At 46.7% G+C, this 27,321-nt stretch overlaps 1 protein-coding gene across 1 annotated transcript in view; it reads left to right on the top strand.

Moving 5' to 3' along the window:
- The first annotated feature begins 712 nt into the window (after window positions 1-712).
- Window positions 713-27,321, top strand: part of BFSP1 (beaded filament structural protein 1) — a 36,556-nt gene continuing 9,947 nt past the window's right edge. The window contains exons 1-5 of the mRNA XM_041732186.1: window positions 713-1,157; window positions 6,054-6,114; window positions 15,808-15,903; window positions 18,374-18,466; window positions 22,641-22,748. Of these exons, the coding sequence (XP_041588120.1) occupies window positions 784-1,157; window positions 6,054-6,114; window positions 15,808-15,903; window positions 18,374-18,466; window positions 22,641-22,748 (732 nt within the window). The 5' untranslated portion in view covers window positions 713-783. The remainder of the gene's footprint in view (window positions 1,158-6,053; window positions 6,115-15,807; window positions 15,904-18,373; window positions 18,467-22,640; window positions 22,749-27,321) is intronic.

Here is a 27,321-nt window from a genome sequence, read left to right as displayed (position 1 = left end):
TCCTGCTCCAGAAAGGATGTCAGAATCCACAAGAACAAGGATAATATTATATGCATGGTTATCATGATAACCATGCATCTGTTTCTTAAGTTATTGTACCAAGAACGTTTTCCCATAAATATGCATAAGTGTTAGAAAGAACTTGCTGGCAGCACACATCACAGTGTTTCGAGATGGGCCATTTATTTTGCATCCGTGGTTAAGAACCCCTAACATAAGGAGGGTTCCTACTGTCACGCTGTAATTATGCAAAAGAGCTGCTTAAGTAATCAGGGAAAAAAAAAACTGGTGTTGAAAAGGTCTATAATTGAGAGGTTGAGGAAAGAGAGGAGACAAAGCGAGGGGTCCTCGGCCTCTTGAGCTAGTCCAAGTTGAACAAGCTGCCTCGGGCTTCCTTCACAATTCCCAGAGGAAGCAGTCAGGCCTCTCTTGTCCTCCTGACCCTCCATTCAATCACAGAGCAACGGGCTTTAACAATCTGAGAACAAAAACCCCATTGCCCAGTTTAACCTTCCAACCCCGGGCTGTATGGTCCGCTAATCCGGCGCACAAAAGCGGACCCGCTGCTCTTTTATTCTCCGGGAGGCTGGGCGCAGCGAGGAGCTCGCCAGCTGACCAGCTCTGGAACTTCCCAGCGGCGCGGGGGCGGGGGCGGGGCGGGGGCGGGGCGCGGGCGCGGGGGCGGGGGCGGGGGGCAGGCCGGGCCCCGGCGTTTATTTAGCGGCCCCCCCGGGCTCACGGCCTCCGGGAGCCGGCGTCGCGCGCGGCCGCCGCACAGGAGCCATGTACCGGCGCAGCTACGTCTTCCAGACCCGCAAGGAGCAGTACGAGCGCGCCGAGGAGGCGCCGCGCGCCGCCGAGCCCGACAGCCTGGTGGAGGGCCGGGCGGCGGCGCCCAGCCTGGCGGCGCTGCAGGGCCTCGGGGAGCGCGTGGCCGCCCACGTCCAGCGGGCCCGCGCGCTCGAGCAGCGCCACGCCGTCCTCCGGCGGCAGCTGGACGCCTTCCAGCGCCTGGGCGAGCTGGCCGGCCCCGAGGACGCCCTCGCCCGCCACGTCGAGGGCAACCGCCAGCGCGCCCGGGACCTGGCGGCCGAGCGCACGCGGCTGGAGCGGCAGGGGGCGGAGGCGCAGCGCGCGCTCGACGAGTTCCGCAGCAAGTAAGCGGGGCTGCCGGGGCCTCTCCGTCGCGCGGGCGCTCCCGGGTTGCGCCAAGGGGCACCGCTGACTTGTGCTGCCGAGTTTCGGTGTAGGGTACATGCAGCGAGGCGCACGGGTTTGGGGGCGCCCGGCTGGCTGCGTGCTAGAGCAGGCCACTCTTGATCCGTGGGGTGAAGTGCGAGCCCCGCCTTGGGTGTAGAGATTACTTAAAAATAGAATCTTAAACAAAAGCACAGGTTTTAAGGGCATACTTCGATGAGTTTTGACAATGCTTGCACCCCTGTAACTACCTGAAACAAGCAGGGTATTTCCACCACCCCAGAATGTGCCCTCCCGTCCCCTCCCAGGCAGTCTGCACCCCTCCTCCGCAGGAATCCCCGGAGGCGCCGGCTGTACTGATTTCTGTCACCTAGATTAATTTTGCGTGTTCTGGAATTTCACAAAGATGAAATCCTCCGCACGTGCTCTTACACGTCTGGCTTCCTTTTGCTCAGCGCAGTGTTTTAGAGATGGATCCATGTTGTTGGATCCTCACACAGCCTTATCGTGTAATAGATGATCCTGCCTCTGTTTTGCAGATGAGGAAAGTAAGGCTTTGACAGTGTCAAGATTTGGGGCAAGGTCACTTAGCTAGTGTATCCCTGCCCTGGGATGGAATTCAAGTCTTGGGCACGCTGAGTCTAATCGTCTTTACCGCGTCATAGATGATACCTGGAAATTATTTCAAGGTGTGCCCTCTAGGGGCTTGCTACTTGATGTGCGGTCTGTGGACCAGCAGCACTGCCATTACCCAGGAGCTGGTTGGAAATGGAGTTAAGCTTGAAGTTTCAGAAGCCCTGGTCCAGAGTCTGGTCCCCTCTTTCCATAGACTGAAGAAGATATAAGGTCACCTGAAGAACTATTAAAAAGAAAAAAGGATGCTCAGCAATTTGCCACCACCACCTTATAAATGCATGTGCTCTTTTACTCTGCAGGGGCCACTTCAGTGGATTTATTATTTGGTGCTCCAGCAGGTGTAAAATGGCATGTCCACATCACAGTGTAATCTGCAATAGCCTGGAACAAACCTAAATGCCTAGTCCTAGGAGACAGCTTCACAAATTGGGCTTCATTTACACAGTGAAATGCTATGCAGTTGTACAACAGGGAATAGTGCATTGCTATCATTTACTTTAAAGGGAAAGAGGAGAAGAGTAGAATTTTTGCTTGCATAAGGAAAAAGAACAGAAGCAGACATACTCAAAAACCCAATGACACTGGTTACGTACGAAGAGGGGAGTAGGAACAGGGCAATGGGAGCAGTGGAAACTTTTAATGGAACTTGTTTTTAATGTAATTAAAATATTTGTCTAACCACATAAGAGATTCATTCATTTAAAAGTTATATACATTAACTTAAAAATCCAGATGTCCAGGCCCCACCCTGGACCTCAGGTACAGCCCAGAAATTTTAAGTTTTATGAGCTCCATGGGTAATTCCAGTGAACAGCCAGGTTTGGGGACCCCTGGTTTAGGGTAGCCAGAGAGTCTTCTCCAAACATGCTCTATGTTTGAGTTTTATGTCCTTAATCTGAATCCTGGGCAGGTTATTCAACAAAGTGTATTGAGCATGTTTATCAGATCATACGCATTGCTTTCATCCTCACCAGTCCTTCTGTTTCTGGGTTTGATCCATAGAAACAGATTTGGAGCTGGAAGAAGGGATAGGGAAATCCACCTGTTGTTATAGCACTTAGTGGGAAAACTGAGGCTTGGGGAGGGCCTGTAGGTGGCAGGTCTTGAACTTGGTTTTTCTTACCCTCTACTTTCTTGGATCCATTCTTGGATTTCTGTGGAGTGAGACCCAGGGGTAGGATCTCATTCAAATGAAGCTCATGTTTTCTGAAGCAAAGGGAAGTGTACACTGGTTCAGACACCCAGGGCAGCTCCATGGGCCAGCAGGAAACCCCACATCCCCGGGGGTCTTTATATATTTTTAAAGATTTATTTACTTATTAATTCATGAGAGACATCAAGAGAGAGAGAGGCAGAGACATAGGCAGAGAAAGAAGCAAGATCACGACCTGAGTCAAAGGCAGACGCTCAACCACTGAGCCCCCCAGGTGCCCCCCAGATGATCTGCACCTAGTCATTAGGCCCCAGGCTACTGTGATTTGGCTGGGTGAGCAGGACCCTTTAAGACCCTCATTGAAGGAATGGCCATGTTGAGTTTTCCTGATCTTTTCCTGATTTCACTTGGTTCTGAGTTAGACGTCCATCATGGAGCTGTCCCTTCAGGCTCTGTGATTTATTTAGTGATTCCTCTTAATTTATTCCTTCCCATTGCCACCTTGAAGATACTTTGATATTCCGACTGAGGTATTGGGATTTAAAAATTATTGTGAAAATGATAGCTCATCCATGTGCATGGGTATACACACACCAAGTTTGGTTTTACATTCCCAGAGGTGAGTTGATGGCTAGTGGAAGCCAGGTGAAAATAGTGCACAAGTGGGAAGATATATGCAGCCTTGTTAGGCATATTCTCTACTTGGACAGTTGAATAATTTCAAAATCAGGTTTTCCAGCACACCGGATGAAGACAAAATAAAGCAAGAATGAAATAAAAACGAATAAAACTACCAAAATACATTGATGAATACAGTCAATTGTCCAGATTGCTACAAACCAAAAATAATTATGTAAAAACAATCAGATGATCGAAGCCAAAATGTTTTTTTTACTTTATGAATTCATTTATATATTCACTTATGTGAATACATATATGAATTTATCATGAACTCTTTATTATGAAATCACTTGTCTTTGATATCTAGATAGCATGAAAATTACCCACGGTAACAGGTTATTTCATTACTTATCAAACATGTTTTTAAGCTACAGAAATTCCTAGATGTTTCTAGCAGGAAAGAGCAATGAGAAAATTTGGATTTTGTTAATAGTTTTATTCTCAAAGCTAGCCATTTAATGGGTGACTAGCCGTTAAAAAATAATTTCTGGCTCCGTTAGAGCCACACACAAAAGAAATTGCTAAATGTGACATCCTGGTGGGAAACGTAAAACTTGTACAAACATATTTTGCTTTCTGGTTATAGCTGAGCTTCTTAGGTAGCCTTAGAACTGGGATTGTGCACAGGGCACATATTCCTAATCGTTCTTCCCTGTAGTCAGGACTCTTTTAATTCTGAGGACACAGCAGCATGGTTTTCTAGCACTTCTTTTGATACTTGACTTGTGCCTATGGCGTGGGTGTACGAGGGCCCTGACAGCTATGCTTTGTGGGTTGGGCTGAGTGCTAATTAGGATTAGTTTCAACCACAAATGGCATAAACTCCAAAGTGACTTTGGCTTATCCAGGATGGAAGTTTGTGTCTGTCTTGTGTAAGGTCTGGCCTAGCAAGCAGTTCAACATGCCACTGTATGGTGTTTGAGGCTCAGAAGTCTCTGCCTTTCCTTCAGGGAATCAGCATCTATGTTTCAGGTGCAGGATGGAGGAGAGGATGCAGAAGGACACATCCACATCATTTCTTACCAAAGATATTTGGAGGCTGCCACAGACTTAGGTTTACATCCCACTGGTCGGGACTTAGTTACATGGTCACACCTGGCTGCAAGGAAGGCTGGGAAATGTAGTCTTCCCTCTGGGCAGCCTGTGCCCTCCAAACATCAAGGGCCCTGATTCCTGGAAGAAAACCAGGCTGGATATTGGGGGCCACTTACAGGGAACAAGGGGCCTTCTTTCTTTCTTAAGGGGATGAAATTCCCCCTAGAAGGAAACTCTTTCTGAACAGAATGATTTCTGGGGTCTCTCTGGCTCCTTGATTCCTATCATGTTCTACGAGTCCAGGGAAGAAGATGACTAGAAGGAAAAATTACTTCCATTCCTAATACCTGCTGCTTTATCAGTTTCTGTATATTTACATCCCTTCTTGACCCAGGCAGTGTGGTGTGAAAATTAGGGCATAGTTTTTGGTGTCAGATTCAAGTGTGAGTCCTGACTCCACCCCTTTTTTTAGTTTGGAATCTTCCTGAAGCCGAGCCTGATCAAGGGGTTTAAGGGCAAGTAGCTTATTTGGAAGGTCCTTAAGGAGCAAGGTTGGGGAGCGAGGAAGTGAGACAGGAGGGGAAGGCAGAAAATACTGAGTGCATTATCCAGCAAGTTAACATTGTGGGTATCTGGAGCTCACCTGCCAGATAGAGAACTACTTCAGTTGTCCCAGCTGAGGGTGAGGGAGCTGAGGTATTTATGTCAGAGGTTGAGGGCTGCCTCAGAGGAGGCCTTTGGTGTGCAGGGGTGAGGGCAGAGAGTGAGGGTGAGGTGTTCAAAGCAGCTGCTCAAGATCATGGGCAGTTTCTCAGTCTCAGTTTCGTTATCTTTCACATGGGGAACAATGATAACAGCTCTCTTCCAGGGTTTTGTAAGGATTAAATGGCATAATCCAGAAAAACTCACACATGTGGGTTAATACAATAGTGTAGGTAAACCAAACAAGGTCAGGTTAATGGTGTTTGTTGTAGGTCATGGAGGGCAGGCCCCAGTCTCTGTGGCACTACTGTGCTTGAATTAGGGGTGTGTGGAGATATGACTCCTTCCCCCTTGGGGTGGCTGGGTGGGGGGATGGGCCTCCAGGATGGGGACTCCTGGTCCATTCACCACTCCTAGTTACCCCCATGTGTGGTGGCCATGGCACCACTCTGCACACACCATGCTGTGGAAGAGGTCAGGGAGTGGCAGGCTCCACAATGCAGTATTAGCCTCTATCTTAACCTTAGGGACCTCTCCTTGAAGAGCTGGCATAGCACACATCTCAGATGAAACTTAACACTGATTGTGTGATCATCACGTATGGAATCATGGAAGCTGTCCAACTTTTGCTTTTGTGTCGCATTTGCAGGTATGAAAATGAATGTGAATGTCAACTGCTCCTAAAAGAAATGCTGGAACGGCTTAACAAGGTGAGCTGAGCATGAATCTGAGTTTGAGAACGGAACTTAGTAACTGAAATGACTGTCACACACCTTCTCTCTGTGTCCTTTTAGGATTCACCTATTTCTTTTGCTGTCACTCTCTTTCTTGATTCCTAGCTTCAACTAAGTCTTTGTGTGAACTCACACACACACAAGACACACACTCCTCTCCCTCAACACTCCCCGTCTCTGGAGAGAACCCTAGGCTATTAAGCTTATGGGTTGCTCTAGGCTATCCAAATATGGCAGCATTACAGTGACCAGCTATGGTTGTGTCATTCAGATGTTCTGGTCCCAAATACACCAAACTTAGAGAACTTGCTTTGGCCAGTGATTAATGGGATGCAAAGATGTCTCTACTCCGTTGGCTGAGAGTCTTGAGATTGCTCTTCTGCAAGAGAACTCCCAGAGAACAGAGAGAAACAGAAAGAAGTTTCAGAGAGGAAGAAATTGCCATTTCCCTTGAAGCTCTCCCCTCTGGGAATCTGGAGAGTAGTCATGTGGGGGGCACCAGGAATTCTTAGCTTCTTGTTGGAGACCCCACTGCAGAGTACTGCAGGGTTTTCCTTTGCAGGGAGTTTCCTTCATCAGATCCTCCAACATCATCCTAACTGGCTTTTTTGCTCTAGCCAGGGGAACTTGACTACCAAATGGAATAATCCTGGATCTCAGAGATTGGCCACAACCAGGGATGGCAAATAGTTGTCATTTCAGAGCTCAAATATCCGAGCAGAAAGACCCATAGAGACTGTTTCATTGAAGAATTGCTTATTTAGGGCACATGGCTGCTTGCCCCCTTCCCCTCCATTCTATACCTGTAATTCCTCATCAGAACTACTGATAAAACACAGCACCTTTCCCTGCTGTGCCCAGATATGGCCTTAGGATTCTTCTCCACGTGGCACTCCAGGTAACCACTTCAGATAGTCAGAGTTTAACTCAGGATATTTGCCAGTCCCTGGCTTTGTCCGACCTCTCTTGTCTGGGATGAGTCTGCTAACTGCTGGGAAAGTTAAAACAACAATCTAGGGAAACTGAATTTTGCTTTGTGTATGTTACCTACTACATGATGCTTTTGTGCTCTTCCCTGCGTGAGGATATAATGTATTGTCCAAACTAGGACACTGTGTGCTGTCAGTAATTAGCAAGGTCAGTTAATAAAAACAGATTGTCTCAGGCCAGCCACTGTGTGAGTACCCCAGATATAAGCACAAAGGTGGAGGTGAGTGTGCTTAGAAGAGCCCTCAGTGCCCAGGCTCAATGATTGGTCTTATATTGAGTTGGACCTAGATGGCCCCAAGCCTATTAAAGGTTGAGCTAGGATTTGGGTATTATTAGCATCAGATATCATCCAGCTGTTTTGCTGATACTTATAGCTCATCCCCATTCCTGTGTTTGGTGGTTGATCCCAGGCTGCCGGATGGGGCTGCCATGGATCACAGTTTCCAGGGACATAGGTGCCTGACACCCTTCACTCAGATGCCAGTTTCAGCCCCTCTCCAGAACCACCACATTTTACTTTGTGAGTATTTGTCCTCACTGCAAGCAGGGTCCCCTCTGGCCTTAAACTCCTAAGGTTGGCACTCATGCAGTGCCATCATGTGCACTCTTCATAGAAGAGGGAGAAAGAATCCCTCTTTTTAGTGTTGGTGGAAAGTAACACTGGATTTAAAAACAAGCTCCAGCCTTCTGTTGTTGTTCTCTTATTACAAAAGCAATACACATTCTCAGTAGAAGAATAAGGTATTGGGGATAATGCTCGGTAAAGGAAAGGCCTCCCACAATTTTCTCCCCCAGAGAACACAGCTGTAACACCTTTATATATATTGTGATGAGAATGTGGACAACTGAAGCATCAGTCCCATGAGAATGTTACTGGGGAAGTTCTGGGGAAAGATGCTACTACCAGCAACTCAGGCCAGAGCAAGCACAGGGCATCAGCGTGTCTATTCCCTGGGTCCAGGGAAACACACTTCTGCCCACAAGGGAGCTGTACGGTCCAGACAAGGAAAGCAGCCTGATAATAGGACTGCCACTCTTGAGTATCTATGAAACTTTGGGTGAACTGCCTCATCTCTCTGAGCTTCTTCATCTCTGAAGTAGGAGCAATAATAATTGCCACCATCATGGAGTGGATGTCTGTCAATGTGCATAGCAAGAATGAAGTCACATAATAGTGTATGTGACTTGCCTGTCACAATTATTATTACAGAGTACTTGATGTGATGGATGCCAGCTTAGTTTCCCCAGAGTGTGGGATTCATGACTCTGGTGGAGTAGGAGGTGATTTTAGGTGATTTTAGATGGCGCATGGAGGATTAATTGTCTAATAGCTGTGAATTTGTTTTTATGTTTACCCCTTCTCGATAGCAGGTGACCCCAAGAAGTTCCTTTTTGAATTCATGTAAGTAAAAATGAATCAATTTGAAGAAAAATAGGGAGTGACTAATAGTACAGGTGGTACTTGGATGTAGCAGAAATCATGAGCACAACATACATGACGCAGGGAGGTGGCTGCATCCGTGCAGTAGCTTTGGGCCTTATACAGTTTTTTGGTCATCCATTCTACCCTCAGGAACAACCCAATCCAGCTCCTCCATTGTCAGTGAGGAGGCTCACCCTTGGTGAGGTTCGATGACCTTGGAGCCCCACAGCCCATCCTTGGCAGGTGTAGTCAGGAATATTTTGTGTACTTGGCTCTTTCTCTGCCTCCCAAGGACAGTCAGGGAATCTCAGGAGACAGACACAAAGCCAGGGTCTCTGGGTAAAAATGTCCCCTTCACGCTTATGGTGCTCCATCCTTATCCCCTGGGCTATCCCACAGACATGCTGAACACACTGGCAGCTTCCTCCACGTCTGAAGCTGTACAGATTTGCCTGATCTGCAGGAGGCCCAGTCCAGAAGTGTGGGTGTTAGCACCCCAGGAGCAGCCCTCAGCTGCTGAGGGGTGGGGGTAGGTGGATGAGTTCCCCAGCTGCCCCGCATCTCGTAGCAAGGGTTCAGAGGTGAGTGCCACAGTCTCAGGGGTCCTTAGCACTACTGAGGCGTGGTTGTGCACAGTGGTGATTTGTCCATTATACACCTTTATTGCCTTTGTTCCTTTCCCTGGATCACTTCCTCCCTTCCAGGGCTTCCTGGAGTAAACAACATGTACCCAGTCCTTGCCTCAGGGGCGCTCAAGGGGTTGGCCAGGGGAAGGCTGGACCTTCCTGTTCTCTGTCCATCGAGATGGTCACATGAGAAGGTAGAAATGGAAGAGCACATTCACGTCTTGTTGGCTGGTCATATCAGTGATTTGAGTTGACAAATCTTTGAGTGTCTACCTCATGTCAGATCAACATGGTTTTGACTGTCAGCTCAGTATCAGCGCCCCTTTCTTTTGGTCTTGTAGAAGGGAGTCATCCCTAGATGTGGCCGTGGAAAGTGGGGTCCTGGAGAAACCATTGACCCAGTCTGAAGCGTGCTCTGAAAATATCACAATATATGCTGACAAGACAGATTGCTGTTGCTTTCACCAAACTGTCATCCATCTGTTTATACTGCCCATGTCATTACATCTCCAGAACAGAGCTGCTGTATTTTTAACAGCCAAAATAAGCTAAAGCCAGCCACTCTTTGCTAGTTACTTTGAAATAAATTCCTCAACATACCAAGTACATGCTATAGTCACAGTTATGGAGATTTTAAGACTTTTGATGGAATAAGAATTCTTGATGACTTTTAAATATCTGCATTTGGCTAACCTCTAGGACTTATTGTCTCTCTATGTATATATATATGGTTATTGGTCCCAATAATGCCCAGTGTTGCTTATCTCAAGAACACTAAGGAGGCTTTAAAGTTTTTCTCCTTTTTCCTTGAAAATACTCCAAATTTTAAATGATGTAAGTTGTTGTCAAATGTTTTCACTTAAAAACAGCTTTTAAAGAAGAACCTAAAGCTGCCATATGTGCTTTTCCATGCAATTGGTATATCTTCAATGTATCCAGGAAAGGGCAAGAAACTAGGGTGATTGGGGAAACACAAGGTGGGGTGGGAAGCCTTCACCTTCAGGGCTACAAGGCTTCTTTTGCCTGAGAACAACTCTGGAGCTGGAGAGGAACTTCCAGAGCAGAGGATGGGAGGGAACTGGGAAGGTGAGTTCAGGAGGAGGCTGGAGATAGGGAGGCTGAAGAACAGAAGGGCAGAGGAGGAGCCAGGAGTACAGAGGGAGAGAGGATGAGGCAGTGGGAAGACAGGGAGCAGAGTTGTAGAGCAGACTCAGCATCACCCTCAGGCCAGCCTTAGCATCGGGAAGGAAAGAAAGCAAACATACAATTTTGGGGAAGGTTTTTGACATCCAAGGTTGACGTGTTTTTTTTTTTAGTTAAACCCTAACTAACTAGAAATCTCAATGAACTTGAATACCCATTCCTGAGCAGCTGCTTGGATGCTGGATTTAAGACTAGGTAAAAGATATAGACAGTTGGGTTTTTAGTGGAATTTCTGGCATCTCTGTAAATGGATTGGCAGGTGGATTCTTCAAGGGCACATTGGACTCTAGCTACTCTAGTCTCTCTTTTTGAAAGAATTTATTTATTTATTTATTTATTTATTTATTTATTTATTTATTTATTTATCAGAGAGTGTGCGAGAGAGCAGACAAGCAGGGAGAGTGGCAGGCAGAGGGAGAGGGAGAATCAGGCTGCCCACTGAACAGGGCACTGGATGAGGGGATCAGGACCTGAGCTAAAGACAGACACTTAAGTGACTGAGCCACCCAGGCACCCCCTCTAGTCCCTTTCTCAAAAAATGGTTTAGATCAGTGATTCTGTGTGGACCAGCAACACCTGGAGGGCATATTAAAATACAGCTTTCTGGGTCCTGACCCCAGAAATTCTGACCCACTGGCCAGATATTTTACATTTCTGAATCATTTTACATTTCTCATTATCCCTCGTCATCATTAACCACACTTTGAGAACCACTGGCCTAGATCTCAAACACATACCATATCAGGGTTGGAATGTTTTCTAAAATTAGACTATTGACCCAGAGTCTACATTTGGAAAAAAAAATCTAGAGGTTTCTGCTGGTGGAGCTTTTGAAAATGCAGCAGACAGCATCCAAAGCATAATGAAAACACAAGCGTCCACACATTTCTGAGTTCTGGTGCAAACAAAAGAGAGTACTTCCAAATGAATTCTCCTCAACACACCAGCAACTGCACATTCCAGTGGCACCTACTCACCTTTGCGAGTGTTGGAGGCAGTTTATCAGATGATTGTCCTCAAAGCAAGAGAATGTGCTGCAGAAGCATCTGGGTAATCCCTATTTTAAGGATAAATATCAGCTGGACTTTATGATCACCCTGGGTAGTTTTAAAGGCTTGGCTGATGGGAGCCGAGAGTGGTTGTTTGGGTGTGATCCTCACAGGAAGATTGAAGAAGAAAGGGAGTTCAGCACTCAATCTTGACTAGTAGAGAGAAGCCCAAGATAGATTCCAGTCCTGTTGTTTCCCATTATTTTCCATTAACTAGCTGCATGACCCACTGGTCAGTCTGGCCCCAGCCTGTCCATCTGTAAGCAGAGACACTAGATTCTGAGCTATGTTTGACAGAGCCTGCAGGTCCTTGGAGCTGCAGAGGGACCTCTGAGGATAGAGGGCTGCTGGGGGTGGGGGAGCCTGCCCCCCTACTGTACTGTGATCATGTCCTTCCAGAAGCATGCCTCTGCTTTGCCTCTATACATTGGCATCCTGGGATATTTTGATTGAAAGATGACACATATGATTCAAAAAACATTTGAGGACCAATGACCTCTAGGGTTCCTTCTGTTTCTAACACTGCGAGTGTTTGATCTCTTTAGAAGTAATGACACAAAGGGTCCTTGAAACTATTTCCAATTTGAAACTATTTCCAATTCCTCGGCTCTGGGGATTGTGGGTCAGTCATGGACAAATTTTTGGTTAAAATGAAGATGTTTGAGAATTCTCTGCCTTGCTTCATCCTCAGCAGTCTTAAGAGGGGTGTGGTGGGAGGGTGGGGATAAGAGTGGGGGGTAGGGAGGGTAGAAGGATATCTAGAAGGACCAGCTCAAGGTCTTCAACCAATTATGCCCCATATTGAGCCATGCGCCTCCAAGGGGTATCCCTGTCCCCAGGGTAGAGGATCACCTCCACAACAATCCGGTGTCCCTGAAGGGAGTGGAGCTGCATCCCTGCACACTTTGATTGTCCCTCCCATCACTGGGGTCCTGGTAGGACCATCAGTCAAGAGGATGGTCATGTGACCCATGTTGGCCATCACAGCCAGAAGTCTCTCCCAGAAATGTGACTGAGGAGACCCAATAACCAATTCATTTGCAGCCATTACCTACTGCCGCTCAAGTCCTAGGCCTGCCCTGTTTTCAATTCTTTTTGAGACATGGCTGCCCTTTCCTTTGGGATCTATAAATTATCCCAGCTCTTTCTGCTTCCTCAGCTCTTTCCCCTTGCTGGAAAGACACCCGGGCTTCCTTGCTTTTTTTTTTTTTTTTTTTTTAAAGATTTTATTTATTTATTCATGAGAGACGCAGAGAGCGAGGCAGAGACAGAAGCAGGCTCCCCATGGGGAGCCTAATGTGGGACTTGATCCCAGGACCCAGGGATCACCACCTGAGCTGAAGCCAGATGCTCAACCACTGAGCCACCAAGGTGCCCGACACCTGGGCTTTCTTTGCATTACCATTTCTCTCATGAAGGGGCTTCACCAGGCTGATGTGACAGTTCTGGGTAATGCAGAGAGCCAGTCACCAGGAATTCTGGGGGACATGCTCACTTCATTCATGGGGTAATTAACCCTTGATCATACAGGTGCATCCATGGAGCTTCCAGGGGTGGACAGCCTACGTCTTCTGAAAGAAGGAACAATGCTGTTGAGGATTCACTGGACTCTGCATTACTATCCCTGTGACCCAGGATTTGAGGACCCATCATTAAATCCTGAGGGCAGAGCTCATCGAAAGTCAGTGACTGAGTCATTCATTAATCAAGAGAATGAGCTCAGAAACTGAACGCCTATAGTTAGTTTTCACATTAATTTAGTTCTGACACTTCAGAGCCCAGTTCCTGGAGCCATGCATCCCTGTTTTGTAATTTGGTTCTTTCTCTTACTTCGAATTAAAAAAAAGACTTCAGACCCTATGTGCGTCTTTCAAAGGGTGCAATTTTCCACTATGCTCTTGCATCTCCCAGTGGGTAGCAGAGGCCCAGTTTCAGGTTGGGGAAAGCAGAGAAGAGTCCAGAGGCAGTGGGCAGGGAACCAGCTCCAGGTTGGGGTACTTCTCTCCTTCTGTCTAAGGGTTCCCTACTTGGTTGCTTAGTGTTAGCCTCCCTGGTACCTGTAAAGGGATTCAGAATCTTTAGAGGGAAGGATTTTGTAACCAGAAATGAGAGAAACTGGGGATGTTCCCCGTCGGACAGAAACCTGGAGGAGACACTGAGGAAGAGCGGTATGTATGCTCCTTTGTGCCCCAAATTAATCCTGTAGAATTGCATTGTCCCACTTGAGAGCCATCAGCTATATGCTCTGGGGAGCAATGGAAGCACAGGAAGTTCAAATCATGATGTGTTTTAAGTGTAAAATGCACACCAGGTTTCAAAGACCTTGCCTGAAAAAAAAAGAAAGTAAAGTATCTCATTAATAACTTTAAAAATATTGATTCCATGGTGAAAGGATAATATTTTAGGTATATTGGGTGCAGTAAAATATATTTTTAAAATTATTTTCACCTGTTTCTTTTCATTTTATTTAATGAGCTACCAGAAAATTTAAAAATATGCCTGAGACTTGGATAGTGCTGTATTAAGATAGCTTATTTCATTTTTATTTGCATAAGCCTATGCAAAAAGTGATGCTTTAAGATAATTCCTGGCAGTTGCCAATTGACCTAGTTGATTTTGTAGAACTTCAGAGTTCTTTAAAGATAAACTTCGGGGCACCTGGGTGACTCAGTCAGATAGTGGCCAACTCTGGATTTTGGCTCAGGTCATGATCTCAGGGTGGTGGGATTGAACCCTGAATCAGGCTCCATGCTCAGCACAGAGTCTGCTTGTCCCTCTCCCTCTGCTCCTCCTCCTTGCATTCTCTCTCTCTCTCTCTCTCTCAAATAAATAAATAAAATCTTAAAAGATAAATTCAAAGTTCTTTTTGGTAGATAAAATAGCCTCAAGTTTGAGTTGGGTGGGGATTAGCTGTCCCTCTACAGTTTTGCTCAAGGTCCAGACTAAGTTCAGACAGGCATGTATTTCTTAATTAAGCATTTCTTCTGATGCAGGCCCCCAAAGTTCATACAGCCTGTTCTCTAGTCTCATAAAGTCCCAGCTCTCTGATGTGGTAGGTGCTGAGGCAGCACTTTGCATGAAAAGCTCATTCAAGGCAGGTGGTCCATTGGAGTTGGAATTCTGATATCCTTATAATCAGCGTCTGACAATCAAAATCTTCCCACATCAGTCATCTTTTATAGGAATGATTAAGGAATCAAGTGCCTTTCTGAGGAATGCAAGCAGAAGGCCTCCCTGGAATCTAAATCCTAGTAGTGTAAGTGGGGATGTCTCAAAATACCTTGGCCAGTCCTCATGCCTGACTGTTTTAACTCTCCATCCTCATTCTCAAGGATGGAGAATGTCTTAAATACGTTAGCCAACCACATATCCACCTTTATTAATGAAAGCCCATGGCTCCCATTCATCATGCTTTTTAACAAGTCAGTAAAAAATTCATTTGGCAAGGGCTCAAGTACTGGCAGTTGTGCGTGACAGAGGTATCTCGAGAGAGTGACAATCCCAAGGAACCCAAATAATGCTCGCTGGTAATGTCACACTGGACTGCTGTAGTATTCAGGAGGTTCCAGCCATCACTGCACTATCTTATTAAGAGCATAGGATTTTAGCCTTTTTGGTTCACCTAAACAAGAGCGATGAGATGAAAGTCAGGGAACTATCAGAATGTTGGACGAGAACACTCAGCCTTGTGTCCTAAGTGTCATTTCCAGCTTTAAAGGAATAAACACTGTTCACCACAGCAGTCATTTAAAAAAATGCATTTTGCATCCGGATAAGTGTCAGCAGTCCTTGGGAGAAAACTATTAAAACGAAAGTTTCAGTATTTACAGAAGACTCTTTCCTGATCTTAGAAACTCAACTTCCTGATGATGAGATACAGAACAGATATAGATATTACTTAAATTTTAAGGCTGTTGGTATATAACTATATCCTGATTTTCTCCCTGATATTTCTGGATCAGGGTTTTGTAACCCTGGCACGACTGACATTTTGGACTGGAGCATTCTTTGTTGTGTGGGGCTGTCCTGTGTATTGTAGGATATTTAGCAGCATCCATGGCCTCTGCTCACTAGATGCCAGCCATCACACCCTACCACCCAAGTGGTAACAATTTGAAATGTCTCCAGATATTATCAAATGTCCCCTTGGGGGCAAAATCAGTCTCTGTTGAGAACTGTTCTAGACCAGGTCCAGTGCCTTACTAGAGATGTGGAATCTCAGACACTCTCCCGGACCTACTGAACAAGAATCTACCTTTTAGTAAGACCCCCAGCAGGTCCATGTGCCCATACTCCTGGCTGGTTTCACACCCTTGTGCCCATACCTCCACTGTGTGGCCCCTTTGACTTGGTTGTGTGACTCATTTTCTTGTTGCAGGAAGCTGATGAAGCCTTACTACATAACCTGCGCCTTCAGATCGAAGCCCAGTTTCTACAGGATGATATCAGTGCAGCAAAGGACAGGTACAAAAAGGTAACCAGGAACCTTCTGAAGTCCTTCCCCCAGATAATCCAGTTTGGGTTTGGCCAGGCAAGGCCAGGGTACTTGTGGCTGACACAGGAGCCTGCTCTACTGGGTTCCTTCTGTGTGTTTTGCCCCTGAACCAAGTGGGTGAGGGGTTGGTTGCTAGAGGGCACTCAGTGAGTCAGATGTGTACAGAAGAGGAGGTAATTAATTGCGTGTGTGTTGGGGGCAGGGCTTGGGAACTAATGTCTGTTGAGTACGTTACAATCCACAAAACAATTTTACATAGGTCATCCTGAGTAAGCTAGGACCTGTCAGTTGTTTTGGCTCAGAAAATGCAGAAACACAGAAAATGCAATATATATATATATATTAGCTCTGCCTCTAACCAGTTAGCTGGCACTCAGGAACTTCCTGTCATGTAGTGCTCTGCTCTGCCTCCCACCCCCACTAGCTTCTCACAGGCCTGACTCTGGGGGGCCGTGGTGTACTGGAAAAATCAAATCCTGGAGCTGTTGTAGCCTGGGCAGGTAGCCTTCCCACTCTGAGCTGCATCTTCAAAATGCAAATGGCAGACTCTCCTGCACAGGGGTAACTGTAGTGGACCTGTGAGCCTGGCCGTGGTCCTAGGGGCTGACCTCTCTGCTGGCCTGTGGGCTCCCTCCAGCTGCCAGTATCTGCAGCTGTACCTCTGGATGCTGTCCAGGCAGTGGGGGAGTGTTGGGGAGCAGCCTCAGCCAGTGATTGATGCATGTTGGTGGATTCATGCCCCAGCTCCCTCTCTCCTGCTGTCCTGTGTGGCTCCCGGGGATCCCCACAGGGCCTGAGCACCAGATGGTCACAGTGGTAACTTACCTGTAACACACTCCTTATTGGCCCTTCCTTTCCTGTCTCACTTCCTCCAATAATGTTTACTGGCATCGTCACCCAAATAAACTATTTGCACTCAGACCCTTCTCTTAGGGCCTGTATCTTAGCTCGCTTAGGCTGCTGTAACAAAGTACCACCAACTGGGTGGCTTATATGCAACGGACATTTGTTTCCTACGGTTCTGGAGGCTGTAACACTGAGATTGGGGTGCTGGCATGGTCAAGGTCCGGTGAGGGCCCTCTTCCTGGCTTGCAGACATCTGCCTCCTCACTGTGTGTTCACCTGGGCATTCCTTATGCCACCTCTTTGGTGTCATTTCTTCTGAGGGTACTAATCCCATCCTGCGGCCCCACCCTCAGACTGCATCTAAATCTCCTTACTTCCCAAAGGCCCCCACCTCCACACCCCAATCCCTTGGGGCTAGGGCTTCCATGTGTGACAGGGTCACAACATTTCATCTCTAACCATCTGCTTCTGGGGAAACTGAGGCAGCATGTGAGTATAGGTGAGACACCTGGTACAGCCTGGAGCTTGGTGTGTGCTCAGTAACATTATACTCTATTCCTGCCTCAGTGTTGCTCACACTGAAGGGGCCCCCCTCCCTGTAGCATTTCTCTGCCTTTTCTCCGGGCCTGGCCTGTTTCCTCCTCCCCATCCGCTGCCTTGCCCACACTGTATTTTGCAGGAATGGTGCCTAGGGCCATCTTTATGCTGAAAGCATTCTTCGAGGCCATTTAAAACCCGATAATAGTGAGAGTTCACACAGCAAAGCTTCTGTAGAGCCCAAGGTGTGATTTTTGTGTGACTGCTGTATTAGTGGTGCACTCTCAGGAGGAAAGGAGGGCAAACAGGGTACAGGGGTGGGAGCTGAGCAAGGGTGTGGGCTTAGCTGGAGTCTGGCCTTTTTCCCTGATCCATGGGGGGTGCTGGAGGATGGAATGCTCTATAAGGTTGGACCTAATTGAGGCCACAGGCTGGCCTTCTTTACTTCTGTGCCAAAGGGTCATTGGTTTGGGTCAGGGTGAGGTGGCATTGTGGGGATTGGCCGTTGTCTGGCTGAGGGCCGTTCTCTGTGCTCTGCCATTGGCTTTCACACACAGAGCTGGGCAGGTGTTCTGCTGGGAAAGGGGGTCAGATACCCTCTCCAGATTGTTAGTCCTTTTCTATGGAAAAAAAAATCTGCATTTTAGGACTTTAAATCACTTATTCGAGGCCACATCCAGCTAGTAAGTGAGTTACTCTGGGGTTGACTGGCCATCCTTAGAAGCACTGCCCTGTTCTGGGGACAGAAAGGGTCCTTTGTACCCTGCGGGGTCTCTTGGTGCCCTGTCCCTGCTTTTCTCTCATAGCTTTGCCATCGTGGGCTCTAGGAAGACCAGCAGCAAAGTGTCCATGTCACTGAAAGGAAATGGCAAGATAAACCAAGCCTCAGTTTCTTCATCTGCCCCCTTGTTCTCGTGAAGGTTAAAGTGTCCACTGCTCAGGTCACTGCCTGTCTTGTCTGTGATGGTGAACATGTGAAAACATTCATCCATGGTATCTTCTGGTCCTAGAGGCAAAATCTCAAGCAGCTCAAGTTTTAATGAGAATGTTTTCCTTCCCCCAACAGAATCTCTTGGAAATTCAGACGTATGTCACCATCCTGCAGCAGATTGTCCAGACCACCCCTCAAGCATCTGCCATCACAAGTGGGATGAGAGAGGTAAGAGTCGGACGGAGCCCAGGCTGCAGGGAAAGCATATTTGGGGATGACTCTTACTCTGCCAAGGGCCTTGCAAACAGAGGCCCACACAAGGTATCAGGTCAGACCGGGCGCTGAGCTGCAGTGGGTTCACTGGCACCACGCTCACTCTGCATTCACGTTGGAAGTTTACCTTTCTGTTCTTTTACTCAGACTGGGAACACTGGTATTTAAGCAGCTGAGGACAGAAATTGCGTCCTTGACCATCATCTTAGGCATTTGCCCCTGAGAATTCTGGGCTGTCCTTCCCTGTGTACTTCATAAGAAACTGCCAGACTGTTTCCCAAAGTGGTTTGCATTGTTGCGGCCCATCGGCGATGAATGTATGAGAGTTTCAGTTGCTTTGCATGCTTGCCAGCACTGGGTATGTCAGGTTTTTATTTTGTTTTAGCTTTTTGTTCTTCTAATAGGTATGTTGGATACCTCACCGTGCTTTTAACTGCATTCCCTAAGGGCTAAGGATGCTGAGCATCTTTTTGTGGGCTTATCTGCCATTCATGTAGCTTCTTTGTTGCAGTATCTGATCAAATCTCTTGCCCATTTTTAAAAATAGTCTGTTTTCTTATTCTCCTTATCAACTTGACCATAAATTTTGAATACAGAGGGGCCCTGAGAATTCATGATTGTGTTTTCAAGGATGGTCTCTGTTAATGATTGTGTGAGTTTGTGGGACGAAAACTACTAGGAAAAAATAGAGATTACAGAAGCCAATTTTTAAAAATGTGAATTTGGATGTAAAAACCTTATTTCTGATATAATGTTCCACGTTCCTTCTTTTTTGAGCTCTCTAGCTGCTGGTATAGTTTTTTCTTAATGTGGTTTAGTGGATTTTGTGATGCTTAACATGAGACTTGTAAAAATAAGCTGACAGTAATGCAGATTAAAACAAAAATGTCCCAGTGTCCCTTCTGCAGAGGCTGTGGTAGGCTCTACCAAACTCTACGGGTTTGATGGACTGGTCAACTGGTTGAGATTCTGGATATTTTTTAAGGATGACTTAGGACAGTGGTGTTTAACCCCAGTGACACTTGGATTTGTCTGCACGTCTGCCTAGACCACACCCCAAGTCAATTAATCAGTTGCCTGGCAGGTAGAGTCCTGATTCCCTCATTTAGAAGCTCCCAAGCAGGATGCAGATAAGCTGCAGAGCCTGTGGGCCAGGGCTGCTGGCTGCTTGGGTCCTTTTCTTTTTTTTTTTTTTAACTTTTTTATATCAAAGCTGAAGAAACCCCAACATTTGCTTTTAGAAGACACTTTATTTTTTTTTTAAAGATTTATTTATTTATATATAGAGAGCACACATGTGGAGGAGTCGGGGGTGGAGCAAAGGGAAAGAATCTTAAGCAGGCTCCACCCCTAGCATGGAGCCCAATGCGGGACTTGATCTCACTACCCTGAGATCATGACCTGATCTGAAACCAAGAGTTGGTCGCTTAAATGACTGCACCATTCAGGCACCTCTAGAAGACACTTTAAAACTCTGCCAAGTAACATCCCTGAGGTAGGAGGTTGCTTGTTCTTGGGGATATTCTCATCCGGATTGCCCGCCAATCACCATTTCGGGTGCCCGCCCTCCATAATTGGTATAACCAAGGATCTGCAAAGACCTAAAAGACCTTTTCCTGACGCCTTAATTTTCTTTGTTAGAGATTTCTTTCCAGATATCTTATTTTTATTGTGCATACTCATTTTTCCCTTGATTCAAAGGTGTTTTACACCAAAGCACACTTTTAAAATCATATCATCTGTTTCTTTATAACAAAATTCTTCTGAGTTGTAAGAATATGTGGACTGTCTGGACTTAGTCTGAGAGCATCAGAGATCATCAGTGATCTTAGCTTCATTTAGGAGCCAGTTAGAAATGCAGAATCTCCAGCCTGAGCACAGATCCACAGAACCTATCTTTTAGTAGAACCCCCCCTAGGAGAGGCACAGATCCAGGAAGCATCACATTCTTTACTTATTGTCACTTAAACATTCTATATATGAACTAGACGGTCCCTTTCAGCATTGTTTCATTGACTCTTGTTACCTGGAAAATGTGTAAGTCGCCTTTGCACAATGAGGTTATAATTAGTGTTGTTGCTTAGGAACACAGGTCACCCCTTAACAAGTCAGTAAAGCATAAAGCTGATGCCCTCTAGCCACTGGGGAACATCTATGGTCACATAAACTGAGTGTATTTTTCACTGGCCTGTTAGGTGATCTGGGGGAGGGACCTGCTCTTAATTGGGTGCCCTCAGGAGAGGGCTGGTCCTATGACTGAGCATCCACATAATTGGTACTTGGTGATTAAGGAGCATCACTTGTGTTGGTGGGGAGGACCAAATGTCCCATTTGGTCATTTTTGTGGGTGCTCAGACACAGGGCAGTCTTATTTCTGGCTCATTCCCCCATGGTCCCAGTGTGACATATTCAGATGTTGGGTGCAGGGGTGGGGGTCATTTATAAGTAGGGAGCATTACGACCTGGTGATTAGTGCTGCTACCAGCTGACAGTGGCTAGGCTGTCTTCCTTCCTCTTCAATGAAAATCCCAGGGTCTACTGTGGACACTGGGGGCAGGCATGAGGAGGGGTGTAAGATGAATAGGAGCTGGGCAGTGAGGAGAGACAGGGCCAGGCAAGCAGGCAGGGCCCTAGCAGTGGGGTGGGGGCAATGTATGTGTACCGGGTCTGCCTCTCTCCTGACACTGCAGAGCTAGAATCTGCAAAGTGTCGCATGTATGCACACCTTCCACGTGCTAGTACTTGGGGACCTGGATCACGCTTCCTCCCTTTCTGCACGTTTGTCTTGCTGTAGCTTTCTCTGCTTCTGCTGTTGTTCCAGCCACTATGCAAAGTGATGGAAAGCAGTGGCTGCTGTACAGGTGTGGCTTTGGACAGGGGAGCACTGGGCTCATGCTTGGTTTTTTATTTTTGCCTGGCGGTGGGGCAGCATGCTGTGCTTTGTGTCAGCACTCCTCTTGAGCAGTCAGGATTTTTACAAGTGATTTGGATGTTTTGTTTTGTTTTTTTAAAAAATATTTTATTTATTCATAAGAGACACAGAAAGAGAGGCAGAGACATAGGCAGAGGGAGACGCAAGCTCCCTGTGGGGAGTTTGATGTGGGACTTGATCCCAGGACCCTGGGATCACACCCTGAGCCAAAGGCAGATGCTCAACCACTGAGCCCCACAGGTGCCCCTGATTTGGATGTTTTTGAACAGGCAGTGGAGGGGCTGGGTGGAGAATGGCGGCCACTTGGTTGTGTGGTGAGATTGAGGCAGGTCTTCTCCCATGTTGCCCTGTGGAATGTTGATAAGATGGGGCCCTTACTTCCCTTTAGTCCCTTGGAGCCCGACAGCTCCTGCCTGGTGCAACAGTGACATCTCAGCCCAGTTGAAAGGCCAGGGCTCAGACTGACCATGCCATCTGCATGGACAGACAGCAGAGCCCAGCAAGAGTCTGCATTCCCAACTTTCCTTTTCATAGAAGGAAAAGACGTGCCTTGTCCAGAGTCTCTTAGCCAGGTTACGGCACAGCCAGGTCTAAAATATAGCTCTCCTGTGATTTTACACTCATAGCATTTATGGTTCAGACTCTGAAGCCAAAGTGGAAAGGTGCTAATAAAGGGTGGCCACCATTGGACCTGTCTTAGCTTGGGCTGCTGTAACTAACAGCACAGATGGTGCCACACAAACAACAGACATTTGTTTCTCACCATTCTGGGAAGGCTGGAGGTCAAAGATCAGGGTGCTGGCAGATTCAGTTCTTGTGAGGGCCTGCTTCCTGATTTGTAGACAGCTGCCTTCTTGCTGTGTCCTCACATGGATTTTCCTTGGTGCATCGTGGAGACAGAGAGAGAGAGAGAGAGAGAGAGAGAGAGAGTAAGCACTTGGGTGTCTCCTCCTCTTCCCATGAAGACACCACCCCAACTATGAGTGCTCCATCCTCATGACCTCATCTAGGCCCAGTCCCCTCCTGAAGACCCCAACTCCTACTACCATCCTATTGAGGGGCAGGACTTCAGCCTATGAATCTGGGCAAAGGGACATAAGCAGGATGAAGCAGGAAGAAGCTTCTTTGTACCCTTTGCCTTTGGATTTCCTCACATATCAGGCACATGTGAGTGCTATATCTGGCTTTTTCATGCAGGAAAAGCTCCTTACAGAACGGGAAGCTGCTGCCCTGCAGAGTCAGCTGGAAGAGGGCCGGGAGGTGGTGTCCCTCCTGCAGGCACAGAGAACGGAGCTGCAGGCCCAGGTACGACTCTGCACCCTCCTGTCCACTGCTCGCCACTGGGTGTTCACACCACACATGTGAATTGGGTTTTACAGCACGTTTTATTCAGGTGTCCTGTGGATGCAGAAAAGTGTACAAGTATCCAAGGGGGGGGGGTGTTCTCACACACTCAACACACCCATGTGTCCAGTGCTCAGAGCCAGAAATTGGCCTTTCTAAGTAGTGTGACCAGCTGTCCTGCTTTGAGGGTTTCCCAGGACGGAGGACTTTCATGCCCAGACCAGCAGAGTCCTGGGTAAGTGGGGATAATGGGTCTGCTAATTCCAGGAGCCTCAGAGGTTCTCCTCCTGCCGCTCCTCTCCGAGGCTCTCCTGACTTCCGCACCATCGATATGCCCAGTTTAACCCTGCTCTTAAAAATAAGAAGAGATGCATACATATTGGAATTTTTATCTTCCACTTGGTCAAATCTATGCTTCCTGTTTCTCTTTTCATGACCTAAAAATCTCTCCTTTGGAATTTGATAACAGGCTTGGGAAAGGGTGGTTGTGTCAATGTTTGCCTCTGCTCAGAATTTGTTAGCGTGAAGCTCCCACTGCCACTCCCTCTCCCCCTTTTTTTGGTGAGGTTTCATTTGAAAACTAAAGTCACCAGAAAAACTCACTCTTCTTTCTGTGGCCTCCATTCTCAGTTAATGAACTTTGTGGCTCGTCCCCCTGATTCTGTCTACTTTTTTGTCTCTCGTTACTATACCATTCTGATGGGGCCCATTGGGTTAAAGTACTGTGCATCTGTGTTTCCTAAATCTAAAAATAAATTGACATTTGGTTTGACAAGTACACATGAAGGACAAGAGAACAGAAAGTTTGAAAAATTGGACTATTTAGGAAACCTGGAACATTTACATGTTACTCTGCCCCTATGCCTCCAATGCCTGTAAAATCAAAAGTTGAAGCCACAGTGGATCTGGTGCTTTTGTAGCTGTTCAGTGCTCTCCAGATCTGCCCAGGATCTCATTTGGGAACCATGAGGTTCCAGAATCTTCATTTCTGTCCCACTGCACACTGCACAAACCTGTCACTACCTGCTCTCAGGGGCCACTGAACACAAACTGGGATCTGGTGATTATCTCCCAAGGTAAAGATCACAGCTTGAAAAATTGAGACTGTCCTTAAACTCACCCTTCTCATGAAAACCATGGCTCAGGGACCTGATGCACCATTTTGATGCCTTGGTCTTTTGTGGTTCCTCTGAGGCCTTGGAAGAATGGAACGAGTGTGAGTGTGTGGTGTGTGTGTGTGTGTGTGTGTGTGTGTGTACGTCTGTGTGTGTATAGGTGTTTGTGTGTATATGGGTGTATATGTGTGTTATGTACATATATGTGTGTGTATTTGAATATGTATATGTTTGTGTATCTGTGTGTATGTGCATGTGTGTGTATTAAGTACGTGTGTATGAATGAGAGATTGGAGACCAGTGTTTTCCAAACCACTGTTTACAATTCATCACTGAGTGGTAAACTCAATTCAGCACTAGTGATTGGCATTAAAAAAGAAGAAATTGACAACACCAGACTAAGCTAGAATAAGGAATAATAGAGTGCATGGCTACTAATGGTGGGATTTGTTTTGTGAAACCTGTGTTTTAAATATATATGTTTGCATATTTAGATATATATTCAAACACACACACACACACACACGCACATAGTTGTGTGATGTATATGGTCTGTGATGTAAAATGTGGCTCCTCCTGTGGCTGTGGTGACAAAGTTGAAAACCCTGCCCTAGATAATGAGAAGATGAAAGAACCCAGCCTGACATGGTAAATTCAAGTTCCAGGACAAAAAAAATTTCTGTCTATGCATTTGTTGAATGTAAGAAAGTAAGACCTTTCTTTTTTTTTAATTTTTATTTATTTATGATAGTCACAGAGAGAGAGAGAGAGAGAGGCAGAGACATAGGCAGAGGGAGAAGCAGGCTCCATGCACCAGGAGCCCGATGTGGGATTCGATCCCGGGTCTCCAGGATCGCGCCCTGGGCCAAAGGCAGGTGCCAAACCTCTGCGCCACCCAGGGATCCCCAAGTAAAACCTTTCTTAATGGATTAATCTAGTTTCTGAGAATATGAAATAAGCTTGTCTGCTTGGCTGCCTGTCCCCACCTATAGTCACTGCAGGAAGATTTACTGGTCTTGCTCTGATGTTGTTGTCTCTCTAAATCAGGGATCTTTACTTCTGATGCACCCACCTGCCCGGCAATCTGGTGAAGCCTGGGGAACAGTTCTCAGAAAGATGTTAAGGGCATATAATAAAAATATGTATCATTAAAAGGAAACCAATTACATTGAAATAGTTATCAAAATATTACCATTTTATATATAGTAACATGTACTTTTATTAAATAAATCTAGGGGTGAGTCTAGTGAAACACAGGTTGTATTAGTTTTCTCTTGCTGCTCTCATGAATTACTACACATGCAAGGGCTTGAAAGAGCAGTCCTTTATCCTCCACTTCCATGGGTTAGAAGTCTGGGCAGGCTTAGTTGGTTTATCTGCTCTGGGTCTCACAAGGCTGATATAAGTTGGCTGGCCTTCTTATCTGGAGTCTCTCAGCGGAGAATCTTCCAGTCTCATTCAAGTCATTGGCAGGATTCAATTCTGTGTGCAGGTAGGATCGAGGACCCCATGTCTTTGCTGGCTGTCGGCCAGGAGTTGTTCTCAAGGCTGCCCACATCCCCAGGCATATGGCCCCTTCTACCTTCAAATCCAGCAACAGTGCATGGACTCTCTCTCGGACACCTCATCTCTCGGACTTCTGCTCCTAAGGGCTCATATGATCGGGAATAATCTATAATAATCTCCCTATCTTTTAAGGACGTCTGATTAAGAACCTTGATCACATCTGCAAAGTCCCTTTTGCCGTGTAACAGAACATACTCATGGGCAGAAAGCTAAGGGGCAAAGGTCAGGGGGACCGAAAGCCTGCCTTATCAGCTCTTATTAAAACACAGATATGGCTGGGCCCACCCAAGAGTTTCTGACTCAGTCATGCTGGGGTGTGACCTAGGAATTTGGGTTTCTGAATTTCCAGGTGATGGTGTTTCTGGTTGAGGAACCAGATGTTGAGAACACTGGTATAGGGGTGGGCTCCAGGTTGGGTCAGAATGTTCTACATCAGTCCACCGGAGTCCCTGGCTTGGGCCTTCCACAGCCTATTCGGGAGTTGCTTATGGCTGGCTTTTTGCTGATTTTCAAAGGTTATGGAGGCTTCCCAAGAAATAGCTAAGCTGAGGGCTCCAAGGGAGATTTGGTGGCTTAGCCCCTCAGCAGGGCCAATGCAATGACTAGGGACAAGGGACGGGGCTGGGAGAGGGCAAATTACTTGTAGCCGAGGGCTCCCAGCTGGCAGCACCCCAGCATCTGGCTCTGTCTCTGGTCAGAGTGTCTGATGCTTCCAAAACCCTCCATAGCATGGCCCTCAGGGTGAGGTCCCTAAACTAGCATCTGCATCACCTGGGAGCTTGTCAGAAATGCAGATTCACAGGCCCATGCCAGACCTCCTGAGTCAGGAACTTTGTGGTGGGGCCCAGCCATCTGTTTTTACAAGTCCTCCAGGTGATTTTGCAGGCTCAAGTTTGAGAACACGAGTCCACAGGATGGAAGGAACAGCCTCCTCGTTAGAGCTGGCAGCCCCTGCTTTGAAGCTGAATATAGCCCCTGCATGAGACCCCCGGGATGGCACTTCTTAGAGGTGGAAGTGGAGGCACAGGCACTTCTGGCCTCCGAAATTGCGCTGACTGAGCGCTTCTGTGACAGCAAAGGGAAAAGGTCCTGTTTTGGAAGGCGTGAACCTCCCCCCGGGAATTTCTCACTGAAGTTGCCTAGCACCATCTAGTGGTCGATTTTGGTAAGAGCGTGTGATCAGTGGAGGACACTTGATTTCTTCCATTTCCTTTTTTATTTTTATTTATTTTTTTAAGATTCATTTATTTATTCATTAGAGACACAGAGAGAGAGAGAGAGAGAGAGAGAGAGAGAGAGAGAGAGAGAGAGAGGCAGAGACACAGGCAGAGGGAGAAGCAGGCTCCATGCAGGGAGCCCGACGCGGATCTCGATCCCGGGACCCCAGGACCACACCCTGGACTGCAGGCAGCGCCAAACCGCTGCGCTACCGGGGCCGCCCCCATTTCCTTTTTTAAAAACTTGTTTTCTTTTTTAAAAATTGAAGCATAATTAATATGCAGTGTATGTTAATTTCATGAGTACAATGTAACGATGCAATGGTTCAGTGCATCAGTGCTCATCAAGTGTGGTCTTAATCCCCTTTATCTGTTTTAGCCATCCCCCCCCACCTCCCCTCTGATAACCACCAGCTTGTTCTCTGTCGGTAAGAGTCTGTTTTCTGTGCTTGTCTGGTTTTTTTGTTTTGTTTTGTTTGTTCATTTGTTTCTTAAATTCCACATATGAGTGAAATCATATGGCACTTGTCTTTCTCTGACTGGCTTATTTCACTTAACATTATACCCTCTGGCTCCATCCCTTTGCTGAACATGGCAAGATTTCAGTCCTTTTTTATGGCTGAGTAATATTCCACT

Source organism: Vulpes lagopus, chromosome 18 (genome assembly GCF_018345385.1).
Source record: "Vulpes lagopus strain Blue_001 chromosome 18, ASM1834538v1, whole genome shotgun sequence".
NCBI lineage: Eukaryota > Metazoa > Chordata > Mammalia > Carnivora > Canidae > Vulpes > Vulpes lagopus.
The sequence above is the reverse complement of the archived record's forward strand: the minus strand, read 5'-3'. Positions and strand labels throughout refer to the sequence as shown.